At 40.8% G+C, this 22,013-nt stretch overlaps 4 protein-coding genes across 6 annotated transcripts; 2 read left to right on the top strand and 2 right to left on the bottom strand.

The window, feature by feature from the left end:
• Nucleotides 1-543: 543 nt before the first annotated feature.
• LOC6737824 (protein odr-4 homolog) lies at nucleotides 544-3,272 on the top strand. Of its 2 annotated transcripts, XM_039293193.2 has the most exons (6): nucleotides 544-797; nucleotides 890-1,064; nucleotides 1,404-1,494; nucleotides 1,557-1,682; nucleotides 1,776-1,823; nucleotides 2,033-3,272. In XM_039293193.2, the coding sequence occupies exons 1-6, from the start codon at nucleotides 705-707 to the stop codon at nucleotides 3,024-3,026; spliced, it is 1,527 nt and encodes a 508-aa protein (XP_039149127.1). In that variant the 5' UTR covers nucleotides 544-704; the 3' UTR covers nucleotides 3,027-3,272. The 2 variants fall into 2 exon arrangements, with proteins under 2 accessions (XP_039149127.1, XP_002084652.1); XM_002084616.4 differs by lacking the exon at nucleotides 1,776-1,823.
• On the bottom strand, nucleotides 3,188-14,072 carry LOC6737825. Its single transcript, XM_016169677.3, has 8 exons — nucleotides 13,790-14,072; nucleotides 8,588-8,756; nucleotides 6,671-6,978; nucleotides 5,280-6,113; nucleotides 4,591-5,066; nucleotides 4,417-4,531; nucleotides 4,146-4,362; nucleotides 3,188-4,083 (listed from the first exon to the last, which is right to left on the bottom strand). Exons 2-8 carry the CDS (start codon nucleotides 8,648-8,650, stop codon nucleotides 3,844-3,846), a joined length of 2,253 nt encoding a protein of 750 aa, XP_016031603.1. The 5' UTR covers nucleotides 8,651-8,756; nucleotides 13,790-14,072; the 3' UTR covers nucleotides 3,188-3,843.
• A 598-nt stretch (nucleotides 14,073-14,670) lies between these two features.
• LOC6737828 lies at nucleotides 14,671-15,532 on the top strand. The gene is made up of 3 exons (XM_002084620.4): nucleotides 14,671-14,787; nucleotides 14,853-15,170; nucleotides 15,232-15,532. The coding sequence occupies exons 1-3, from the start codon at nucleotides 14,722-14,724 to the stop codon at nucleotides 15,391-15,393; spliced, it is 546 nt and encodes a 181-aa protein (XP_002084656.1). The 5' UTR covers nucleotides 14,671-14,721; the 3' UTR covers nucleotides 15,394-15,532.
• Nucleotides 15,533-15,773: 241 nt separating this feature from the next.
• Nucleotides 15,774-20,034, bottom strand: LOC6737829. Of its 2 annotated transcripts, none has more exons than XM_016169676.3 (6): nucleotides 19,066-20,034; nucleotides 18,353-18,456; nucleotides 18,170-18,302; nucleotides 17,903-18,095; nucleotides 17,203-17,339; nucleotides 15,774-16,564 (listed from the first exon to the last, which is right to left on the bottom strand). In XM_016169676.3, exons 1-6 carry the CDS (start codon nucleotides 19,297-19,299, stop codon nucleotides 15,929-15,931), a joined length of 1,437 nt encoding a protein of 478 aa, XP_016031604.1. In that variant the 5' UTR covers nucleotides 19,300-20,034; the 3' UTR covers nucleotides 15,774-15,928. The 2 variants fall into 2 exon arrangements, with proteins under 2 accessions (XP_016031604.1, XP_002084657.1); XM_002084621.4 differs by having other exon boundaries at nucleotides 17,903-18,116; nucleotides 19,066-20,028.
• Nucleotides 20,035-22,013: the final 1,979 nt, after the last annotated feature.

The raw sequence follows: 22,013 nt of genomic DNA on the forward strand, positions 1-22,013 counted from the left end.
AGTATTTAAAAATAGATTTAGGCATGTCTGATAATGAATTCGATTTCATTTGGATACGTATACAGTTATTGAATGTATGAATTTTTTAACTGACTTGCCGGAACGCGTTAAAAATATATATATATTATATATAGCTAATAAAATAACAATTGTTTAGATGTTGCAGATAGTATTTGAAACACTCTTCAAATAAACCAAGAACAAAAATATAAAAAAAAAAGTCTTAGTAAAAAATGGTAATGTAGTTTTAAAAATTTCACTTTTTAAAATTTCGAATATATTTTTAAATCTAACAGTTTTTCTAGAGATGTCCAGCCTTTTGAGATAAGCTTCGTTAAGTATCGATAAGAACTTACCTCATAATCCATAGCATTCAATATATAACCTCCGGTCACACCAATCCGTAGAGCTGGTGCGTATCGATAGTCGGCATATTCAATACATCTTAAATTTCATATATTCCCAAATATCATTTAACTGAGTTCAAGGGATTTAATTTTAAAATTCTATTCAGAAAACAAATTTCAGTTAAATTCCAATTTAAATAGCTTAGCACTATCGCTCACTATCGAAACAAACTCGATAGCAAGTATTCGATTACAGCTACTATCGTGGGGGGTGTACCCAGCTCTAAAAATTTGTCATTTCGGAACGAATATAGTTAACATTAAATTGACGAAGTAAGCAGAAACCTTAGAGCCACGATGCGCACAGTGCTGTTGAGCAAACACGACGAGCTGTACCTGGAGAAATGCGCACAGGAGAACCAGTTCTCGTACGGGATAATCGTGGGCCATGTAAGTGCCATCCGCCACGTAGATTTTGTTTGGTTCCCCCGCTCAACTGAATCTCCACTTTCTCCTGATTTCATCCGCTTCGGTTGCAATAGCAAGCGGACCTCACCAAGAGCGTGGTTGTCCACCTGGCCAGGAACAACGAGGAGGATGCGGATATGGAGGACCTGTCGGAGGTCCGACTCACCATTTCGGACATCAACTCACAGGCGTTGGCCTCCCAATGGCTGAGCGCCAGCAAAATGTGTCCCGGATCCTTTGACGTCATCGGTGGGTTTGCGTGCTGCCCCTGCAGTTTTATCTGCCCAACCCAGAAATAATCATAGAATGCTAAGGGATATAATTTATGGGACCATATTATCTGCCCGTGGATTCGAACTTCAGCCAAACCCTTTTTGTATATATGGCTAACCAACCCACGTTGACCGTTTAATCTGTGAATTGCAAACTTTTGATCTTTCATCATAGACAAACCTTTAAGCTATCAGTAATGGGGAGTGAAACCAGTAATGTAAACTTAGGTCATTAACTAAGATTAAAGGTTGCAAAGCTTTAGGACTGACCACCTACAATTAGAATTAATTAATAATTAAATATCGATCTTTGCAGGCATCTTTGTGTCTTCAGTAAGATCCGATGTAGTAAACGAACAGAGCGCCGAATTTAAAAATGCCAAAAAGCTGTTTTCAGATATCTACGAGTAAGTCACAAGCTATATACATGAATCGCCATCCTTAATGACCTCTTTCCTTACTTTTCCAGTTTGCTCCTGAAAAGCAACAGCTCGTTTGGCGTCTACACCACCGACATTGCACAGACTGATTTCGTATTCCTCTCGTATTCGCTGGCCGACAAGAAAGTGCTCTGCAAGAACTACAGCTATGGCAAGTGAGTATTGGAAACGTAATCCCTGATCACAGATACGGGTCTCAATGTGTACTCTTTCTTTCACCAAACGAATCGCTTACAATTTATAACTAGACATTGCAAAAAAACGTATTTTACGGCAAACATAAAATGCATCATATGGTAACTAACAAGTTGAGAACTATGTACTTTCATAACTTATGTTCTATGTTCAATAATCACTTTCTTTGCTATCCTTGTCCTTGTGTTTCTTATTTCTTGGAATGCATTTTATGTGTTAGTTAACCATTAGGATTGTTAATGTTTATATGGTAGTTTGATTATATTCAACTTGTATATATAAGATATAATAAGAGTATTTCTTTTGATAGCGGCGGCACTTTTTCCAACATGGAGTTCCGGTTTGTGGACAAACCCTTCGAGTGGATTCAGCTGGAGTGCAGCTACGATTTCGATGATGTGCTGCCCATACTGGAATCCTCGCGTCGCGTCAACATCGAAGACCAGTTCCAGAGTATGATAGTGTCGGTGCGCAAGAACCTGCTGGCCAGTGAGGTGTTCCTCCAAAACGAAGTCGTCGAGGACACCATCGATCTGCAGACCTATATCAAAAAGAAAAAGACGAAAGTGGACAAGCTGCAACCGACATCGACAACAGGTGGCACTGCCACTGCCTCGAGCAACACCACTGACTCCCTGCCCCGGCTTGCGTCGGAAGGAATCATCGGAGGCACTGAAACCATCCGGGCGAGCATAGTGCTCCCCATGAAATGTCAGCTAAGCAAACCGACGGACATCAAGGTGCGCGAATTTAGTGGCACGCTGCACATGAGAGGCATTATTACCACAAAGGTTTTCTGCAATCCTCGAAACAGTATAGCCGATGTTAAGCGTTTCCTACGCGACGATGTCCTGCGTTCGCTGATAACGCGTATACAAGTGTACTGCGATGGACTCACCGATCCCTATGTGACCGATGAAGCTCTGTACATTAGTGAGCCGCCGAGACGTGTGTTCTTCAGCCTGCCTTCAGAGGGTCCTAGCGCGTCGGTTGGAGCAGTGGTTCAGTTCTCCGAGTACTTATTCCGTGGCGAGGCACCCACTGTTGTGGTGGCCCAGGCCAAACAGATCCTGGACGTGGAGCTGGACCCAGAGACCATATCCGTGGAGGCCGAGGGACTTCCGGATGATACGCACTTCAACAATTGCAAGACGGACGTTGATTGCATAGACGATTCTAGGATTATGACCAGTTCGATGCCAAAGCCGGAACTTTCGCGCAGCCTTTACATGGTGGGAATCGCAGTGGCCCTGCTGGTCCTCCTGTCCTCCGTGGCACTTCACTTTGTCCTAGCCGAGCGGTAGGCAGCTGGGATGCTGGGATGACCAAACCCATAAACCAATTTATACGAAATGTTTTTTATACAGATAAATTATTTGCAAGTGTGCCCACGCACTCACCTCTCTATTGTGATCGTTTGTTTTTATAATTCATTGTGTACTCGTAGTAGTAAAAAGAGAATGTGTATAGGGATCACGTTAAATAGTTTTATTGTGGAAGCAAAATTGTGCAGCATTTAACACCAATATAATAAACTAATAAGTAATATACATATCAGCGATTCTTTGGTACGCCTATAGGGGATTTTCCTTAGCCATTTCCATTTTAGAGGATCTAAGTGTTAATTGTAGTGTATTTCAGTGGTGAAGCTACAGTTCATATGGCTTTTATCATCAGATTTATTAATTATTTTACAACCTTAAATCTCAGATTCCTGTTTTAACTTACGCCTACTGTAATTACATATAACTTAAATAAGAAATTAATAATTTCATTAGTAATTGTTCAGCATAAAACATTAAGAGTTCAGTTATGTACATTAGGCAAGTTAGAATTGTAACTATTATTAAGGGAAAGCTATCCCATCGAGAATAGTACTTTCAATTAGTAGGTGCTTTTAGAGCTTAATTACACAAATATTTGGTTGTCTGAATTACAATCGAATTTGTTCCTTTGCAACTTCTAGTTCAAAATGAGCACATAATAATTGTGATGTGGTGATCATGCGAAGATTTCCCGCACGAATCGAACACTTAAAGTGTAAATTAGTTTTTCACAGCCTCTGCAACTTTGCGGACCCAAGTCCATGTCTACGAAGTAACCACCGAGATGCCACGGATGCTAGTGCATCTTGCAGTTGCCATCGCAGTTGACAACCGACCACACCCAGTCCACGTAGTTGGGCACCTTGGCATAGATGCCAAACTTATTGCGCTGGGCGCATCCATCGCCGAACGAGGTGATGCCAAATATGGTCCACGGATGGTTGGGCTTCGTGGTGTCCCGGCACAGGAGTGGACCTCCTGAGTCCCCAGCACACGTGTCTATGTGCCCCTTCTGATGCCCGGCACAAAACATGTTCTAAAAGATATATCCATAAATAATTCCATAACTAAATCTTTAAATCCGCAGTAAGTTAGTACCTTGGTGATTGTGTAATCGTAGTAAACCTTGCGGCAATTCTGCATCGGTATGATGGGCACGGTGGCCTTGTGGAGCACACTGGTGCCCGTGGCATCCCGATTGCGACGCTTGCCCCAGCCAATTATGGTGCAATCCACGTTTTTGGGCAGTGCCTGGAAGGGCTGCGGCAAACAGGAGTAGCCAATCCAAGTGGTGGCATTAACCGCTTTGGGTAATCTGTAAAAAAAGGTCACTTTTAATTGGATATATAGGATATAGTTACAACCGCACCTTAACAATGCCACATCGCTATCCACGGTACGCTTATCAAAGTTGGGATGAGTATAGCTCTTCATCACCCTCAGCTGAATCTCCGTGCCATCCTCGTAGTTGAGATTGTGTTCCCCTAAAGGAGTACAAATGATATAGCCTTCGAAATCCATAAGCCATGGCATGGTAACCCACCTATTCGAACAAACAGCACCTTGCGCACACAATGAGCGGCAGTTAGTACCCAGCGAGGAGCAATGAGTGTGCCGCCGCAGAAGGCTTCCTTGAAACGATTCAGGATGGCCACCTGCCATGGCCACTCGCCCTTGCGCGCCGCCCGTCCTCCGATGATTTTCAGCATGTTGGACATGCTCCTCCGTCCAGTTCCGCTGCGAACAATGCCGCAGTTCAGCTTTAAAGGAGTATACTCCGGTCCGCGGTAACCCTTTCCCGTCATTATGTAGTTGAGGTCATTCATGGACACTTCCGGCTGCTCCGAATGCATACGTCGCATCGCATTGGCGGGTGACCCGCTACCCGGTCTCGTCTCGAAGGCTGGTGTCTTCTGGAACTGCGTCTGCAGCCACTGCTGGCAGAAGCTGCCCTCCGTGTAGCAGTAGGCGATCTCCCGGAGAACTTCACGGCCACACTGATCAGTGATGCGGCACTTCCTGGAGATATACAACATTTTTTTATTGGCTTTGTTGTGTAAAAATCGATTGTAAATTTTAATTGTTTATTGGTGGGAGTTTTTAAGGCATCTCTTTGATCTATATATCTTTTTGTTTTCAATTAAAGTGTATATTCAAAATATCATCTGAATTCTGATGAATTCAAAGTAACTGACTGGGAATGGGTGAAGTTAACATAAATATGTAGCTTACTTGTATCTCCTCGTCGTACATTTTGGCGAACATTTGGTCCATCTACTCCACTTGGAGTAGACCCTGCGTCGCCTGAGAGCTATTCCATCCTTGGCTGGCTGCACCCAGGTGATATTACGGTATTCACCCTCGGATTCCTCGGAATCAGCGTACATAGTGTCAGGTAAATCAAAGTCCTCGTACTGAAAGACATCACCCTCCACGCTGCTATCCTCGCCCAGATGTCTGTGTCTCAGTGACTTCCTCTCGCCAAAGTCCACAAAGTCGGAGTCATCATAGTCTTCCTCCTTGAGAGGTTTCCTGTGGGAGGGTCTTCTATGGTTTTGCCTTCGCCTGTGGCGATGATGTTTAAGCACAAAGAAGTCACCCTGCTCATCCGAACTTATTAAATCCTCATCGGGCTCGGGTTCAAGTTCATCTTCCACATCCTCTTCGCTGAATACATCTTTGCCCGGATATTGTGGCAGATGGCGCACCACCTCGTCAGAATTATTTGGAGGAGTCGGTGGTGAAGTTGGTGGATGAGTTGGCGGTGGATAAGTTGGTAGGTGGGTTGGATGATGATCGGCGGGGTAAGTGGGGGCATAAATAGGTGGATGTGTTGATGGATAAAGTGGAGCATAGTTTGGTGGGGGTTTGTACTCGGTGTAGCGATAATCCACGGTGGGACCACTTGACGCAGCAGCCGCTGCATTTATGATAATCGACGGAGGCGGAGGAGGTGGTGGTTGTGGTTGGGGCTGCGCTTGCGGAAGCGGTTGGTTTCTCTCGCGGATGTGGCTATCATCCAGAATTAACGGTGGCTGCCACTTTATTGCAGGTGCAGGATGACAACTGTGGAGTATAAAAAGATACTCAAGATCTGAGGGTATTTCACACATAATTTTTACGAAAGTATGGAAAGTAATAGGATACGCTGCTCAAATTAGAACATTTTTGGGTATAAACAAACTAAAAAATGTGGCCTAAAAAATATTCTTAATATTTGTGTGAACCAATGCTATAAATACTCGTAATGCACATGTACTCTTGTGCTAGACTTTGTGCTAAAAATAAGTCAATATGCTTATGAACTTTTAATTTGCGCCAGACAAACTTAAAAACACTTAAAGAAATATAATAAAAATTTTAGAAGGCCTTAAATAAAACATATTTTATATGCTTCATACTTTTAGGTTCGTTTAAGTTAGTTATTTATTATTATTATAGTTATAAAGTAATGCATAAAGAACTACTTTACTTTAATGTCCCTATATATTAAGTACATAAAAATCTAACTTAATACTCCAAACTTCTCTGGTTAAATGTTTAAAAAAGATGCCCTCACAATCTCCAACAACTTCCATAATTTTAAATTATATTAACTAATAGTTTATGTATATTTCACTCACTGGCTGCACTTGCTCTGCTCCACGTGCTTGGTGTGTCCGCACTTGCGCTTCACTTTGCAGAACCGCTCCCGCCGCCGGACGCACTCCTCGTCGCATGGTGACCACTGGGACCAGCGGCTGAAGGGCTGGTGGTGATTGATCGATCGCCGCCGCCCACTCCAGCGCTGTGGGTGTGGCATCCGCAGACGGTGCACCCGCCGCCCATCCACCCAATGCGATGATCCGTGGTGATGGTGCTGATGGTGTCGGTGGCGATGGTGAGCCATCGCATCCCAAATCTCCCTCTTCGCCTCCTGCACATAGCCACTCTGTTGGGTGAAAACAATAGGAATAGGAATGTGTGTGTGAGAGATTGGGTTTTGGATTTCCCACTTTACTGCGGGGTCGAGTGTGAAATGCGATCTGCGCCCTACGACTTCTTCTGCTGGCCTCAAGGAGCCCACATTCGCTGCCCAGCTTCCCTGTTCTCCTGCCTCCTCATCCTCATCCTCTTCCACATCCACATACAACCACTATAAATCAGACATGTCGCCGCTTTTTATTTGAAGTGTCATTGCTCTCGACAGTCTCGTGTCTGCCAGCGCAGTGTGATCCCCGAGGAAAGTGTGTGTATGGTGCGATATACCATGGTACACCACGGTCCCAGCTCCAGTTCCAAATGGGACGCCAGGCGGCGACGCGACGCCGCTCTATAAATAACTCACGCTTTTCGCCGACCGATCCGGCGGATCCCTGCATCCGTCCTCCCAGTCGAAAATAGGCTTCGACGTCTGTCGAGGACCGACAACATAACCGATTGCCATAACCTCTTCACCAACGCCCGCCAGCCGCCACATCCCCGGGGAACAGGACACATTCTGGTGCCTCATTGTGCTGCTGAGTAGTACTGATCGTGTAAATGGGCCAAGTTTTACAACAGATAAGTATATTCACTTGAAGGCGATCATGACTCATTTTGAGTCACAATTAAGTCGTGAATAATACTCATAACTATAATTCTGATTTGAATGAACTAAGACATGAACCAGTATAATGAAGCTAATGTTTTGAAGTAATAAAAAGCTGTAATTCTTCACTCTACAAAAATTCTGAATGAAAGATGGCAAACTTTTATTCGAAATGTATTCAACTAGTTTGAGTGCCAGTTGGACATAATTATATGGCGTCAGTTTTAAGACTGTCTGACCTCAAAGGGAGATTCGAAATTAACGACAGCTTCAAAAAGTTTTATTAGTTCAATGACTGGTTCTACAAATTCTCGGGAAAATAAGCATAACCGGTACACTCAGATGACAAAATCCAGCAACAAAATTGGTTCATTTATTCCAACCAGCTAACATATTCTTTCACCTAATCATCTGCTTTTTTTTTTTGCAAAAACAGGAAGCCATTATCGTTTCAGCGAGCAGAAACGGGCTAATCAAGAGATTTTAGTGAATGAATTGAATAGCTAAATTATTTTAATGACCATGTTTACAACTGAAATTAGTCGAATCGAATAAACCAGCACACACACTATGTTCGCATAATGAGGTGCCAATAAATCAGACTCACTCGAAAAACGACGTAGGTCAGGGCCAAATCGGAAAAGTCGAAAAGTCAGAAATGGAAAACCCAAACATTCCCATCAAATCATGCGGAAATGCGAACCGCTCTGTGCTGCACACCTCAAGCTCAAGGAGAATCGACTATATATATGTCGTTCCGCAACCGATTCCGCCGATATAACAATATACAAAATAATTCCAAAAAAAAAACTAAAGTGCGACTAATTTGGCCGCGGTAATTGACCTTGCATTCGTGAATAAATAGTTCGCAGTTCCCAAACGAATTGCTTCGGGTTGACGTAATTTACGATACTTGATTTTGATTCGAATTTCGACAAGTGGGTGGCTTGATCGACTTATACACACTCACCTGAGTTTCGATTAGCAGCTGAACCACCGCGAGGAATTCAAAAACCCAGCACACCACTTTCATGCTCAATTGCTTCTGGTCTCGTTGTCTCGAAAAAAATCGAAAATCGATCGGTAGTTTTCAATACCGTCGTAACGAATCCGTGAATCCAAAAACCTTGACAAATGCACTGCGAATAGAAATGAAATGTGGGTAAGTGAATTGATTCGATTGATGTGTGAATGTTATTTGGGTGTTCCAGAAGCGCAACGAATTTAAAGCCGTTTTGAACTTAACCTCGAACTCTTTGAAATACAATTGAATAATAAGCATTGTGCCCTCTCTTATTATATAACATTTATTTAAATTTCAGACTCATAACTTGCTGATATAGAAGTTCTATATTCATTCATGTCAGCTTAATAATAAAGTTGTATTGACTAATGCAGATCAAATGGAATAAGTTAATTATCAGAAGCTCTAAATTACTTTTAGTATTGAAATTTCTTTTTCATTCATTAGCATCTTAAAATAGCTACTCTTTAGTAAAGGAAACATCTTAAATAGCTATTCTTCTCATTTCTCTGGAATGCTAACATTGGAAAGTATCTCCCTACAATTATGCTGACCCCATGGGATTACTCAACATAGCAGTCATCAAAATTCCTCTTCACTCTGTGTTAGTCCAATTAAATTATATAATACTATACCACAGCATAGGCGTACTTGAACCTGTACTTGTTTTATGCTTTTAAGTGCCTAATTTACCCAGACTAAGCGACTCATTTGCGTCAAAGTAGACTCATCCAAAAACATAAAGAGTGCCCCCCACGCACTGCACAATTAAACGATGCCAATGCCGCTGTTGGATCGAGTGAATATATATTGTGAATCTGGTGAATCTGCTGAATCTGTTCGTTCAACCGACTCCCTATCTGACCATTCGCCTTTCGGCCACAAACTACAAAGCAAATATTTGAACTTGTCTGGGACCTTAGCCCAAAGTGATCAAAAGCGTGGGTAAAATTATAAAAAAAAAATCGAGAAAAAAGTGAAATTAATTAGCTACATAGCCGTACATGTAATTACAAACAGAGAACGAAGGAGAAAATTGAAAACATATATAGATAGCTGTGCCCCGAGTGCTTTTGATGCTATGCTCCTCTGCATTAGTGGGTTCTTTTCAGTATGAAAGGTCTGGTCTGATTCTTTTCATTTTCCAACTGCAGCGCGGAATTTTAAGTAGACCCAGAAGAAACCGAACAAGTACAATGTACTTCGAACTTGCGTCAACACTGGATCTTGGCCACATCCGCGAAACTGAGATATTTAGATACTCGGATGCTCAGATACTGGGATAGTCAGATGCTCAGATATTTGGATAGTCAATGGATACTGACTGAGATACTTAGTTACTCGAATGATCAGATACTGGGATATCCAGATACTTCGATACTCAGATACTCGGATGCTCATTTACTCAGATACTCGGATGCTAAGATACTCGGCTACTCAGATACTCAGATACTTGAATAGTCAGATACTTGGATGCCCAAGTATCGCCCCAACTACTGGCGATCATATAAGGTCAGATGCACTGGGGCAACCTACCAGTTGAATGCATCGCACGATCCTCTCTCCCACATTCGGCATTCTGGTTATTCCAAATGACCAAATTCGACACTGCCATCCCGACCAAGTTTGCTGCAAATTGGCCATTTATATGCCGCGCTAAATTCCAATAAAAATCGGTGCAATAAAACAGCGAAGATCCCAGACACTGAACCCAATTCTTTGGGTGATTTATTTACAGTGTGAAATACATACATATGTACATCCAGCGCCCACTAAACAAACATGCGGATATATGTACATACATATATTCAATTTGATAAGCATCCAATATTGAGTAACTCGCGATGCGTGAAGAATCTTTCGCCGGATTTGATGGATACATGGATCCACAACAAACAAACCACTAGATACTATTTTAACACACCTGACGACACATGATTTATACATCGCCGCGGACATTTCCCCACCAAATCTATGTGACGTCATCTGCGAGTAAACAAAATGATTTATAAACTATTTCGAAAAGCGATGTTTGGCGGGAGTTAAGTTCTTGGCGAGATAAAACCAGGAAATACTTTAGTAGCATTTGTGTATCAGTTGCATTTGGTTTCAAGCGTAGAAAGCAAAAGTGAAAGTAAGGTGGTTTCTATATATGATGTGTTATAAAAAATTATAGTATCTCAAAAAATAATAGAATCTCCGTAGTATACGCTCTAAATTTAGATAGTTTTTCTTATTTTAATATAAATATCTAAAGAATTATTCGATTTCATATGTTCAGCCAGTTTAATTCTAAACATATTTATTTTAAACACTCTTCTTTGTTTGCCAAAAAAAACTTTAATAGTTTTAGATATTTGTTTGCTTTAGCACTTTTAATTGATTTTGTCTGGCGGTTTTTGTTGGTCCATCAAAGGTTTCATATTTCGCCAAACTTAGCACGTTCTGGTCGTATCTCAAGGATACTGTAAGATCGTAAGATATTATGCCGCTGTTCGTTTTTTGCTGATTTGGCTGAAATAATCGGTTTTTGAAAACCACTAAAATGTCCACCCCAGCGTTCAAACAAATTATTTATGTACATTTGTGTGTACTTCGAGCGACGCTGCTTCTTAATTTAGATCGCGATGCGTCCGCATAGCAAACAGAGCAGCAACAACCTCCACCTCCACCACCTCCGTCTCCGTATCCGTACCGCTTCCATACCGCTCCCGTACCGCTCTCGATCCAATCCGTTCCGTGTAAACAAACCGCAGTAGTTGGCCCGCCCCCCGCATTCGTCTTACCTTGACAAAGTGCGATTAAAAGGCAAATATGACGGGGTCGAGTACGCATCTCATAAATATCATAATATTTCCCAGATGCCGTTCACTGCGTATCCAGTGACCAGTTTATCGAATTCCTACAGGTGAGTAAGCGGCGAGTATTATGATTTGTTTACCAGTTCCGCAAACAAGGTGAATCGCCCACCCATCCGACCACCACCCACCGCCCACCGCCCACTTCCCACCACCCACCCACTGCCTACGCCCGCTCGGCATGCGGTCCAACTATTTTTCACGTTTTTTATTCGCTCTTAAATTGCTGCGGAGTAGACCACAACGATTTTTTATGAATGAAAATGTACTAATTTGGATCTGGCCAGCCGCTTATCGAGTCTTGAGTTTTCTGCACTGGCAAAAATAATTTATACTTTAGTAGTTATTTAAAAGAAATTTAAATGTCATCTTTGTAGAATTCATATTATGGAAATATAAACCAATAATAATGATATTTCATAATTTCTTAATTTTCCTTAAATTTGAAGTTCCATTTTTTATTGTTTGTAAATCTTTTTTTACTTGCCGTGCAAATATGCTAGTAATTTTCAAAAACAAATTTTGTTTACGTGTAAACGAATCAAAGTTCTGCCATTGAAGTTGTGTACTTAATTAAAAACTTGTTAAAGTGAGCATTCCCTTGAATATTTATATCGTTGTTTTGATAAATATACAAAGGTTGCTTTATCTGAAAATTAATTTACGATGCACCTAACTTAAATAAACGAAAGGTCAGCTGGATTGTGCTAACAAGAGATAGAAAGTGATATACAATATTTTTTAATATTTTATTTTTTGTTTTTCACTAGAATTTTTGCGCAGTGCAGCTGGCTGATTTATTTTTCGTGGCTCTTTGGCCGGCTAGCCACAATGTCTGGTATGGCCAATCAAGTGTCGTTGTGTGTGTGTGTGTGTGTGTTGCATGTCCGCGGGCCCGTTTAACCAAATGCAATTTTAATGACGTGACCAGCTACTAAAAAAAAAGCCCAATCGCTGCGAGCTGACTGTCGCTGGCTTTTGTTTTTCCTATTTATCTGCCGACTAAGTGGGCAGTTCGTGGGCAGAATAGGCCATTTGAGCATTTGGTATTGTCCACAGATTTTGGCCAGCTTTATTCGTTAGTCAGCCTTTTGTAATCGGCGGGGCATTAAGGCCGCTGTGCGACATCGGCCACATGAGTTGTATTAGCGGAAGTGTTGGAAATAAATCATGCTTCGCATCCACGCACACACACAAATGCACAAGTTTCATCGACATCGATGGCATCGCAAAGACGCCGACGAACTGCCTCCGCCCAGCACCCCACAAGCCGGCGATCCCCAGGCACCCAGCATCCGATCATCCGGGCAGCGAGTCCACATCCACGCATCCATGGATCCCCTGCCCGCCGCACCGCACCACCACCAGAACACCCAATTTTCCACAGATGAATTAAATGCATTTTAAACACACATGCAACAACAGATGGGGTCAAATTAATAGCAGTGTACGCCGCATCTGTATCTTCAAGATTGATAAACAAACGCACTGTGTGCTTTTTCGTAGATCAATCCATCATCATTCGATTCATGATGTAACTGTCTTATAATTACAAAACTCTTTTTATATTCCAGAGAATAACAAACTATCTAATGCATTAAAAATGTATCTAAGCTGTATTTTAAAAATATTAAATATAACTCCAAAGTTTGTAGAACAGCTTCCAAATTATTTCAAACACGGTGTTTTAGATATTCGCACCTCTGCTTTTTTTCAAGTTCCATAAACATTTCCGTTCCAAATTCTCATTAACATAATTTATTTTCAAGACAACCGAATATTTCAACCACAAAAATGTGTTCTTGGTAACTAAATGTCCCAAAGATATAAATTTTGACCAAAAAACATAATTAATTAGGGGAATTTTGTATAGGCGCTACGAAACAGCACTATTTTTTTTTTGTTTTGGGAAACTTGCATGATTCATGGGAAATATGCAACATAAAATCGTTCACACTATATTTTAGTTTTTGTTCCTTATTTTAATTGCTATTTTTTTGACTGCATCTGTAGAATAGCATGCGTGCAGATCCAAATACATCTGCGTTCATGGGTGTTTGTGGCTATGCGAACGCGGATTGTTTTCATGAATGAAACATTTTTTTATTCCATTTATCACTTGGCACCATGTCTCCTTCAGCTGCACTTCGATTAGCGACTTGGCAGCATTTTCGTTTCGGTTTAAGAACTATAAACCGACGCACTTTGCATATAAACACGGCTAACTGGCCCATCCATTTGGCTTTTATGACTCGAATATTGAACTGTCAACCGTTTAGCGTTAATTTACCTGGTTGACACTACTGGATCGCCTGGGGGTTTTTCTTTTCGAAAATGTTTCAAAATCCGTTTCGCGCACACATATTGGAGCAGTTTTTATTTTTACATTGGAGAACCACGTCGGATGTCGGATGTCGCCTCGCAAACTCCGCGTAAACAACCCGATCCCGTCCAGGCCCAACCGTTCCGTATCCCGTATTCCGTTCCGTTTCGTTCAGATCCAGTCCGATCCGATCCAACCGACGTCTTCTCGAGAACTGAGACTGAGCGAAGCAAAACGCCAACGCTCCGCGGCGAGCTGAAAAACGTCGCGTTTGCCGTTGACTTTTCCACACACATGTTGGCCGTGCACAGTGGACTGGAACCGGGTGAAAAATGTGCGGATCGCTTTGAAAATCCCAGGCGGACGCACAAATGCTTCCACGATTTCTGCGAATTGCGAATGCAGGCAAAGGTGCTAGTACACCGAGAAAAACTGAAAGAAAGTCTGGCAAAAAAATATTATTTTATTTGAAATGAATCATTGATCTTCAAAATGCTAGAAGTTATGATTTAGTCCATTTAATCGACAATCTGATGGTGGGACTAATTAATATTTTATAGTTTCCTAGCTCTCCGCATATATACGATTTATACGGACAAGCAACCGGACAAACGGACATGGATGAACTTGGTAATCCCGATCAAGGATCAAAGACAGTTTCCTCTAAGTCTTTAGTTGGAATCAATTTCTCATGCAAAAGATAAAACATAACTTATAAAAATCCAGTATGGAAATAAGTAAACATGTTCATGTAATTTAAAAATAATTACAATTTAAGCAATGCAAAAAATATTTCTATATATAATTACATTGTTAACTGGTGAAATTGCTAAGTCGATTAGTATTTTGATAATGTCATCAAATACAATTAACATAAATAACAATGAGTTTTTAGTACCATGTTGTCAAAGCTTGTTACAAGTATTCTCTGCGTCGCAGTTGTCATTCTCGTCATTGATTTAAATGTAAAAAAAGAGTTGTAAAAATGCTAAGTATCCAATAGTTAACTAACTTAATATAACTTTCGCAGGATGCCGTCGTCTTCAAGTTTACGAACTTCGCCTGTCTAAGTCGCAATCAATCCTGGTTTGTCTTCCACAATTGTCGTCTAAAGGCGGTCAGTCGTGAGAAGGTCTTACTCAACGTTAATGGAACGGTTCTACATCCGGCCAAGAACATAATAGTTCACGTCAAGATGTTTAAAAAGGCCAACGGATATAAGCCTTGGTTACTAGACGTACAACTCGATGCGTGTCGCTTTGTGCGCTCCAACTTCCATCCGTTTGTGCGCATTATATTCGATCTCTTCAAAGATTTCTCCAACGTAAACCACTCGTGCCCATACGTTGTAAGTATTTTAAATTAATCACTTAACTTTTAATTAGTATCACTACATTGCATTACCACAGGGCCTGCAAGTCGTTAAGGATTTCTATCTCAGGCCCGAGAAATTGAAGCTGCCATTTCCATCTGGAGACTATCTGCTATCTTTAATATGGAAATTCGACAAAAGGCCACAGTTCGATACTAACGTTTCTTTTGTTTATGCAGAGGATCTCATAAACGCATAATCATCGAAACTAGAGATCGGCTAACAGATACCCATTACTCAACTTGTGAAATTGCATGGTAAAATGTGAAGTAAAATGAAAAAAATAGAACTATTTGAAGGGGTGGTTTTTTGAAATATTTTCGATGGACAATTATTGAAATTTCAAAAACTAATCAAAAAAAAATCCCTTAAAAATATGATTTTTCCGCTGCTAATTTTTTTAAAATACCCTTTTTATGCCTTTTTTCCTTTCTTTTCTATAATTACTATATTACAATTAATTATTATTATTAAAAAAACCAAATAAGGCACAATTATTTTCACTGCACAGCAGTAAACCGAATGTTACACTCCATGGACGTTCAAATGAGCCAAACTTTCCCAAAGAAGCAAGAAAACTTTACAATTCGCAATTAAATTTAATATTTTTAACGATCGCAAAGTAAATGCATACAGCAGAAATATATATGCACAAAGGAATTTCTATATCATTTAACTTAGGATTTTTTCTATTTACATTCAGTTTGTAGTAGCTTTGTAGCTTTGAGTACGGCTTAGTGGTAACAATGCCAGGCGGCCACCCGTTGACCTGGCGGGGATTCCTGGATGAGTCGCATCTGCTCGGAGCCCGTATCCCCCGCCTGATCTCCGCCGACTATGACGGTGCCGAGCACCAGTTTCTTGCCCATCTTCTTGGTGGCCAATGTGATGCGCAGCACGATGGCCTCCAACTGATCGAGTCTCTGGAGCGGAATATCTATCGTACCCTCGCCGGATCCATCGTCCCACTTGGTGGACAGCGAGGGAAAGAAGATGGGGGACTTCCAGGCATCTATGTAGATGCCGTGCTCGAAGGCCGTGGTCTTCACATACACACCGGAGCTCGCCGTGGCCTCCAGCTCATCCTTAACCTTATTGGAGCAGCGCATTCGTGTCGTGGTCACCCGGAGCAGGTATCTGCCGGAGTCGCTGCTGCCGGCATTGCTGATGCCCATCTTCCGCTTCACTTCGGCGGTCATCCGTTGCCAATTGTTGGTGGCATTGGTGGCAGGTGGAGTGGGCGGATTGGGTGTAGTGGGCGTGTTCGTGGGCGCGGCAGGGGGCAGTAAAGTATCCACAGGTGCCTCGCATTCCAGGAGATCTCGAACCTCGAGAGCCAGCTCGACCACACCCTTGGTGGAGTTAACCAACTAAAAATAAAAGTAAAACTATTTTAGTAAATATGCCTTGAGATGCAAAGTATCTTAGAATAAACTGCACTGTTCCTTTATCTCATAATTGATGCATTTATGACAAGATACTTAATCAATAATTGGATTTCGTAAGCAAACTGCTGACGATATGCCAACCAACTGGGCGTAAAGAGCTCTGCATTTATAGGGTTTGTCAACAAATTGAAATCGCATTGCCATGATAAGATAAAACTCGAATTGACCCACACAGAAAATTGGTTCAAACATATAGGTTCTTCAGATATATCGCCGCATTAGGTGAGGCAAAGGGTTGACTTTTTAATTCATTTTTTCCGGCAAAATATTGACTCAGCCTGCACATTAGTGTTTAATAGTTTTTTTTTTCTTTCTGTTGCAATTAAAAAATTTGCTTTCATTTAAATTTTATAGTGGCTGTGTTGTTGTGGTTTTCCCGACCAACCGGGAAGCTTTCACTTTGCACAATTAAGGCGCACACATCTCCATTACATTTCAAAAAAAAACAAAAAACACCCGTCGTCCGCATGTCGCATTTTGTTTTGTAACACCAATTTCGGGTGAACTTGTTTAGCAATGCTCTGGGTCAGGTACCTCTCTACACATGTTTTCCTACTCACATTGTTGTTGCTGGGTGACGACTTGGCCACCGTCGTGGTGATATCTTTGATAGGCAGCCACAGCTCTTCCGTGGAATAGCACCCCGTGCGGCTGTTGCGCTGGAAGAGCTTCGATTCCAGGTAACAGGTGACGGAACCTGAAGCGGAAAAAGATGCAGATCAAACCGAAAGTTATAGATACATGACAAATATATAGGCCAAAATTTACAGATTAATGAGTATTTTTTATATAAAAAGGTTTGTATGTGTAGCCTAAAGATATATTATTACCTAAATAGCTCAATATATTTGGTTCCCATCAAAGAAAGTATGCTATTCATACGGACAAACGGACGGACAAACGGACGGACAGACGGATGTGGACAAATAGGGCCAGATTGATTAGTGATCCTGATTAAGGATTGGGAACGGTTGCATCAACGTTCTTTAACCATGTTACATACCTTTCATCGAATCTAGTATACCCTCTATGTGTAACGGGTATAATATTTTGCATTCACTGAATATTCGTAGAATATATGTACATACATATATATAGATATAATAAGGAAAATATAACCCCAATTTTCACAAACCTTAAACCAATAAAATGATTGAGATATTTGAAATTTGTCCAAAAGTATGCTGTAGAATTTGTGCTTAGTTTGCACAACTTAAGATACTTCTTAGATCTTAGATACTTAGATCTTGGTTACATTACCTATATTCCTGCGTGATTCACTGATGGTCAGCGGTGGCATGGCATCCCGAGCGGAGCTCTCCGACGACTTCTTCTTGCCCTTTCCCTGGTCACTTGGCTTTCCACCGGCCTCAGTCTTTGCCTCACTTGGAGCAGTGGGATCCACGAAACGCTGCACAAAGCTGGTGCTCCTATCTTTCAGCGAGCGGTATGTCTTGTTAAAGCGATTGAAGTTCTGGTAAGAAGGGCATTTAATCCAAGTTAGTGAGCTTTTCATGGCCAACTTACCGTTGCCGGAAGTTCCAGTAGCGCGTAAACCGTAAAGACCACAAATTGTCCGGAGAAGAGTTGTTCCGGCTCCTGATCCGAGCTGTTTACCTGTCCATTTGCGGGACGTCGAGCCACATGTTTCATGGAGGATCTATACATGTTTTATAATAATATTGCTAATTATTTTTATATCACACTTACTTGATATCCGGCACCAGTGGAAACTTGAAATTTTCATTGAACTTTGGCCATGTATTCGTCTGAATGCTGCTGTCCAAGCGTTTCGATCCGGGAAATAGTTTAACCTGGTACCGAGAAGGTGAGAAATTTGAAATATTTAGATATAAAAATAAATAAATAATGGGATGTGCTGAGGGTCTTTGAAGTGAGATAAGAAAATTACTCAAAACTATGTGTTAATTCATTTGATCTCGATTGATTGTTTATTTGGCAACAATCTTGAATCTTGAAATTATAACAGAACTTATTTATTCAAGTGCTGACCACAAAAAGTTTACGTTTAATATAATCATTTTTAAATGGTATTATTATTACGATAAGAACATTGTTAAGATTTAGGTCAATTAGTCATCCGCTATCAAAAAAGCAAAGACTGAAATGTATACCATGTAGATTTCACATCCTTGGGAAAAACAAGTAAATATTACTTTCCTGTTAAATAACGTGCTTTTATCTCACAGTTTAAGTATTTATAACTTTCGATAAAATGTGTCATCGTAATACAAGGATACAATAATCGAAAACTGCTTAAAAGTCTGTATATATTGACACTATTACTTATCAACTTGGTGGAGAATAAAAGCAATTCTCCTTTTCTGTCAAATTGAGTGTGCCTTTATCTCAGACCAGCTCCATGGCATATCTCACATAGTGACTAATTAGCACTAATTTACCTTTATCAGATACCCCTGGACGATCTTGAAGCCGAAAAGAGAGGGCAAATGTCGCGCGGCGATGAGGTGGACATTCAGTTCCGGCACCGCCGTGGAACCCTTGCTCTGATCGCTGTTTTTCGGATTGTCAATGGTGATCTGGAATCCGATCTCCGGCTCCAGTGTTACAGAGTGCCGCGATGCTCCATTGGAGCCGGAGTGTTGGCCGGGCAGCAGGGCCCGTAGTTTGTTCATGATGTCCGGGTGATCCGGCTGCTACTTCAACCGGGTATGAGAATGGAATGCAATCCGCTTTTCCATTCGATTGCGCAAAGGCGAAGAAGCGATAAATTGTGTAAGTGACTTAACACCCGCCGCCGACTTTTTCTTATCTCTATGAATCGTACTTCAAACTGATAAAACCTGCCCCACGCTCTCTCGCGCTCTCTCTCTCTCTCTCTCTCTCTGCAAAGTGCAGTGCTCTCAGCTTGGAGAAGGGAAAATAAACCCCAAAGCTCGAGAAACAGCTGTTGATTGGAAACTTTTGCACCGCAAAGCTCACTCTCCACCACTCCCAATCCCAATAGGTAATCGTGACCGTTGAAATTAGATACGCGCGCGGGGCAATCTTATGGATGTGTGAAAAAGTATCTTAATGTAGTTTCTGCCCCAAGATGCAATTCACTAATCCATTGCACAGATCACTTTAGATCATAAAATTCGAACTAAATCACAAAAACCAACGGATAGCACGGAATTGCCCAACTCGCGATTGTTGAGATGTCAACAAGTGTTTGGGGTCAGCACACAAAGCGGAGCACTTGACGCGACAATTAGCGACTTAAATCGAGAATGAGAACGAGTATCTGTAGCTGTGTCTCAGTTTGAATCGGATTCGGATGGCGATCCGATCTGGACGCTCGCGTTCTTCAGCTGTTCCAGCGCTCAACTGAAAAGTTAACTTGGAAATTACTTCGTATGCGGCCATAATAATAAGCGTACAATCATAATGCCGACACACATTCGCGCGCTCACACGTACAGCAGCGGGTAAAACTCTAGCATCTCAGAGTATAGTATAGACGTGACAAAAGCTAGCGAATATTAATATCTTAATATGTTGTAGCTAGTTGCGTAGATGTATAAACTGCTTGCTTTTACTTAAAACTACATGTGTAGTTATTTATTTCATTAGTAAATTGTATTTCATTGACTCCACTTGTGAGCACGAGTGTCGGGCACAAACAAACGCTCACACCTAAAGCCAAAGAACTTTTGTTCTCTTATTGTGCTTGTAGAATGCACTCAGATTCTCTCAACGCCATTTGTGTCATAGTTACCGCTAAAGAAAAGAACAGCAGCCATAGACAACCTATTACAAACCTCTTGGGAAAACGAAGATCGGCGGAACGACTTTTTTCGTTCGCTAAGCTCACCGCAGAATTAACCACTTAGCGGCTGCACTGTAATTTCAAGATTCTCGTTACGAACCAACCTCCCATTCTTACAGTTTCTACGGTAGATACATTCTTGCACATTCAGTTCATAATTATAATAATAAGAGGTCATTTTCTATCTAAAAGGCAGAAATTAGTTAAATAAATAAATATATCCATTGCACTGTGGTCCAGAATTCGATTTTTTTGGCATAAAGTCTAAAAATTGAGCTACAGACTTGAAACTTTGTACATTTTGTTGTTAAATCACAAATAGTTTGCACAGAAAATTTGAAGTCTGTGCGACCACGCCCTCTCTTGCCTCCCATATTAACTACTGGTATGACTCAGGAGTCAACGAAATATCATTTTTTTTTTTTTTTTTTTAAAGTCGTGTATATTGTTGTTTTAAAACAACAACGCCCTCTTCTTTTTCTAGTTCTACATTTTAAATTTCCGAATCTGAACTCGAATCAGAATCAGATTGTGAATCCAATATTTTGTCTCATGGATCAGGTTTAAAATTATACTGTATTTCCAAAAGACTTATTACTGCCTTCGGAAGTGGTTTTTCCTATTTTTTCTCTCTCTTTCTTTTAAACTAATTGTTGATAATAGTGGGTCCGAGTTATCAATCGCTCTGTGGAAAATATCACTCATCCTATTGATCCGACTATTTTTCCTTGCATGTGATAGTCGATCCTTTTTGTAAAGCTTATTCCGGGCTTCACTCGTATTTTCAGTTTCCTTTTTAATCTTTCTCCTGCATTTTGGTAAGATAAGTTTCGGCGTCCCATTTGCTTCGGTGTCGTGGAGTTTTCAAAATCTCTAACAAGAATTGTTATCTTTGACGCCATCCACTTGGTATGTTTGGAAATAAATCGGTCTAGTTATCTGTTACACTCGGGCAGTTTTTTTTTAATAAATAATTCAAAATTTACTATTTTTTTGTCAATATCTTCTGTCTGTTTCGATTCCTGATTATTGTTGTTGATTGCGGAATAAACGTAATCTGAAACATAACTTATTTGCCTATTGTTACGCCTCCAAATGTCCAGGAGGTCGCTATGTCTGAACGCAAAATTGCCTATATAAAATCAAATTTTTAAGAAAACGAGCAAAAATGGGCAAAAGATATTACTTTACCGTGAAAGACAATAGTTAAAGGTACAAACTGACGTTTTTAACTTTTGTCAGAAATTGTCAGAAAATTAGTTATACTCCACGAAACACAGGGGACACGTTAGAATTTTCTGTTAAAATATACATAAATTGGATGTCACACAACATAAAAACAGTACAACTATACATATATTACCTAAATAAGTTAAAAACATCATACCTTGGCATTTATTTTCCATATTTTACTATAATTTTTGGATGCGTATTAACGATCATACCACATGCAAAAGTAAGCAAGTAATTTTTCGGAAATTGCATTCTCTCAATCAGCTGTTTAACACTTCAACTTTAAAAGCTCATAAAACGATTTTGTGAAGCTTTCGGTCAATTTTGTTTTTGGTTTTTATTTATA

This window comes from Drosophila simulans, chromosome 3L, assembly GCF_016746395.2.
Source record: "Drosophila simulans strain w501 chromosome 3L, Prin_Dsim_3.1, whole genome shotgun sequence".
Lineage (NCBI taxonomy): Eukaryota > Metazoa > Arthropoda > Insecta > Diptera > Drosophilidae > Drosophila > Drosophila simulans.